The sequence below is a fragment of the Xiphophorus couchianus genome, chromosome 22, assembly GCF_001444195.1.
Source record: "Xiphophorus couchianus chromosome 22, X_couchianus-1.0, whole genome shotgun sequence".
Classification (NCBI taxonomy): Eukaryota; Metazoa; Chordata; class Actinopteri; order Cyprinodontiformes; family Poeciliidae; genus Xiphophorus; species Xiphophorus couchianus.
Window position 1 is genome coordinate 28,494,164 of NC_040249.1, and position 4,217 is coordinate 28,498,380.

The 4,217-nt window shown below is 40.2% G+C and overlaps 1 protein-coding gene across 1 annotated transcript; it reads right to left on the reverse strand.

Moving 5' to 3' along the window:
• Positions 1 to 1,435: 1,435 nt before the first annotated feature.
• LOC114138409 (cytochrome c) lies at positions 1,436 to 3,873 on the reverse strand. The gene is made up of 3 exons (XM_028007639.1): positions 3,721 to 3,873; positions 2,306 to 2,482; positions 1,436 to 2,198 (listed from the first exon to the last, which is right to left on the reverse strand). Exons 2-3 carry the CDS (start codon positions 2,472 to 2,474, stop codon positions 2,053 to 2,055), a joined length of 315 nt encoding a protein of 104 aa, XP_027863440.1. The 5' UTR covers positions 2,475 to 2,482; positions 3,721 to 3,873; the 3' UTR covers positions 1,436 to 2,052.
• Between the last annotated feature and the right edge of the window lie 344 nt (positions 3,874 to 4,217).

Here is a 4,217-nt window from a genome sequence, read left to right on the forward strand (position 1 = left end):
TTTGGGTCCACAGGGGAATAGGTCAATGAGGGAAGCAAAGACATCCCTCCTGTAGTGACATCCTCCAACGTCCATGGTGTCTCCACCTGATATGTCCCATTTGATTATTTGTCAGATGGGACATATGATCCCTCCAGAATCTTCCCCAGGGTCTCGCCTAGTGCGACATGGCAAGAAAACCTCCAAAGGAAGAGATGCCTGAACCACCTTGACCAACCCCGTTTGATGCAGAGAACCAGCTGCTCTCTACTTTGAGCTCCAACTGGATAACAGAACTCCTTTCCACATCTAAGGCTGAGTCCAGCCAAACTGCAGAGGAAATTCATTTCAGATGCTTGAATTTAGGATCTCATTCTTTTGGTTATGGTCCATATATCTCAAGACCATAGCTGACGGTCAGAACATAGACAGTCCAGTAAATCACAAGCTTTGCTTCTTGACTCAACTCTTTGTTCAGCACAATTGTCTGGAGCATTGCCTGAAATTCTGCAATTGAAGCCACAAATAAGATTTTTTTTAAAAAGAAAAACCTAGATGAGTATCTAATTAAATGTCACAAATATAATTTCTTAAGCTTCTTCTGTTTTCTTTTATGAACATTATATTGTCAAAAGTATTTGCTCTGCCTTTACACTCATGTCAATGTAAGTGGTATCCTGTTGCGAATCTGAAGACTTTAAGAACTTTTCAGAATCTGCTTCAAAGAAGATAAAGTGTAATTATGTCAGTTTTGTACCATTCCTCCAGAATCACATTTGTCATTTTAGACACTAATAATTCACCAAAAAGCCTGACACTCCAATTCAGCCCAGAAATGCTGAAGTTAGACCATATCTTCCAAACCAAACTCACCTAAGAGATTGTGTCCAAATCTTGAAAGAGTCCAACTCCCTAATCCCCTGTGCAGCAGATTCACAGACAACACAGTCCAGTCATGCAGGTGCTGTTCTCCTGAGCTCAGTGCTTTGAATAGATGAGTCAACGAGTGTTTTTCATAAAACAAAGTGCTACTTTGTGTCCCTTTATAACATAAAGTGAGAAAGTGAAAAAGGTTTAAGAGGTATGGATACTTCTACAAGATTTAGCTAAGTGAAGTGAGGTTAGAAAAAAAAATAAATCAGGAAACAAGTCTTTTTTTTTTTTGCTTCTGAAGTTTTTTATTTTGACCTTTCAACCTTTCTGTCCAAAACCAAACACAGCTACAAAATCCTTGTCTTTAGAGCACCGAATACAGTAAATTAAATTAAACCGACACTCTTGCAGTCTGTGAAATCAGGTGAATATAATCTGTCGATCCAGATGGTACCCTTGGTAGTTTTTCTGAAAACAGAAGCTCTGGTAACAAAGTTAGGCATGGTGACGGTTTGCCAGCTGATTTCACACTCTGAGCATAGTTGGTGGTTTTTACAAGGCCACAATAAGATATTAAACACTCACAATTCTTCGCTGTGAAGAGGCAGATAACAAACGTGTGACCCTTAGCATGATTCGTCTCCTTGACGAACATCAAATTCGATGCCAGGCAGGAGTTAAAACAAGAGCTCAGAGAGGAAGGGCTCTTCAGTTGTAACAAAACACAAAAAGAAGGTATTGTCTGAGTTCAGCATGTGGAAATTTAAGAGCGCTCATATCAGGTGAAAGCTTCACTCAGAAACTCCACTCCACAACAAAATCCCCACCAGATGTCCCAACATTTCTCCAATTTATTATTAACTGATATTTGCTGACTTTTATCATTTACAATAGTAAAAATGAACCTTTGTCATGGAGAACAGAATGAATGACAGGTCAGGCCACCTATCATGGCAAGTAACGTTTAAATGAGATTAGCATTTATTAGGACAGATCCACAAATAATAAGTGCTGCAGTGTTACGTTTGGTCACTTGTACAACGTCCTGGAACCGTTCTTCGCCCAACATGTACGAAATAAATACACCTTCTGTACAAATGACTAAACATAAAACCAGATACTGAACACATATGGAGCTGAAAATAACCTAAACGAATACATTAAATATTCTCATCTTTGTTTTGTCTCTCTTCAACATTTTCACGATGTGGATGACTTGAGGTAAGCGACAAGATCCTGGCGCTCTCCCTTCTTCTTGATGCCAGCAAAGATCATTTTGGTGCCAGGGATGTACTTCTTGGGGTTCTCTAGGTACTCCATGAGGGTGTCGTCACTCCAGACGATGCCTAGCAGAATTAAAAAAAAAAAAAAGCAAAGGAAAAAAAGAAAAAGCTAAATTAGGTAAAGTTTCTTACTTTCTATTTATAATCTGGACCCAGAAATTGTCACTGACCTTTGCTTTTGTTAGCATCTGTGTAGGAGTAGCCCTCCGCCTGTCCAGTCTTGCGTCCGAAAATACCGTGCAGGTTGGGGCCCACCTTGTGCTTGCCGCCCGCCTCCACGGTGTGGCATTGAGCACACTTCTGGACAAAAACCTTCTTTCCTTTCTCAACATCACCCATGATGAGCTCTGGAAATGGGAAAGCAAAATGAAAGGTGAATTTCAGGGTCACTGATGTGTATAAACAAACATACAGTAAGTGCCAATAATACCAGCACAGACGCCGGGCACTTCTGTCCTTTCTTTCTATAACTTTGAAGGTTACTTAAGGTGACACCGTGTTCCTCATCCCTAACAAGTGCGGCCTCCATAATGTAACACCAGCAGCTGGCTGATGTAAATTCTAGAAAACCCGACAGGCATATGGATATGGCACTACAAAGCTGTATGTTTCTTTCCATAAAAAGCAAAAGACGGTTGCCAGGTTTGCGAGGTAATTAAGGTCAGTCTTAATAGTATAAAGTCAGATGGAGACAGCTTTGGTGTTTAGGTTCATGAGGAAAGAAGCCAACACTAATGAACTTAGCTGAAGGTGTTTTAATAATAGGTGCTTCTGTGGCCTCTGGTGTTTTGTCCGGTAAGTAAAGCAGATTAGCTAACACGATATAAGCCTGATGGTGGTGTCTTTACTTTGGTCAAATAAGGTTAATTTCAACTTAAACCCTACTTTCTTCTTTCTTTAAGAGGTTTAGAGTTCAATTCCCCCCAAAACATTTTAAAGTGAGCCTGATAATTCGGTCTCAGTCACTTTAAGGGATTACATTTTCTTTTACACAATCACCAAACACTTCATTATTGCTTAACCATCATATAATATAATGTCAAGCTGAAGTAAGACGTGTTACCTTGACTACAGCGATTTGTTGCTTTCTAAAAACATAAAATGTAACATAAATTTATCTCCAACAGAAGGCACATATGTGTTTAAGTCTAAAAGCAACTAAAAGAGCCAATTCGACCAACTCTAATCGCTGCTGTTCCGGACCGGCCTGCCTCTGGGTTAGGCGCGTGAACGTTTCCTATAAAGGCAGTCAAGGATGCTTCAATGTCGCTGTTCAAGCAGAGCTCCGACAAAGCAGTTTCTGCTGAGAAATTTCCAGGAGGCCCGGGTGGTTTCTACGTGAATATAAAACGTTAATGTAACCGCCAAAATGCCCGCATTGCACCTTATAAAACCCTCACGTTACTTAACCGTTACATAGTACGCAAAGAGAGCAAGTGAGCTATTCACCAACATGCAAGCTAACGGTAACGGCACACCGTGTCCTTAAACTCGCCCAGTTCCCTTCAGAGCCTTATTCTTAGAAAACTATATCTGGGTCTATCTATTTCGGATATAGTAATTCAATAGAAGGCATAAAAATTACCTTTCGGCTAAAACGTGCCGGTAAAAAAAATCTCTCGGAACAGAACAGATCCAACTCTGTCACTGAGCAGCGCTTTCTGGCGAACGTGAGAAGGTCACACCGCTTTAAGGCACCGGCTTTTTACGTCATTGCGCAATCACCTCACGTGCTAAGGATTTACGCCACGCTCACGCTACATTCAAGGACTACTAGGAATTTTAAAGTTTATCAAACCATACCTCCATGTCTGCACAGGCTTTTACCATGTAAAAGACTATTTTAAATGAACCAATGTCTATTTATAGAAAAAAAAAACATGCTAATTTTTTGCACTAAGTTGGAAATGAACGGAATATATTTCACTCAAAAACAAATGGATGGATTGATTGAGAACACGTGGGTAAATCGCGTTCCGACAGAGAGTTAAAGGCGTCTGGATCCTCTCCATCTGACCCTCGATGTCCCCAAATGACTAAAAAAAGCTTAAATTGTTAAACATGTACACGGTATCTACATAT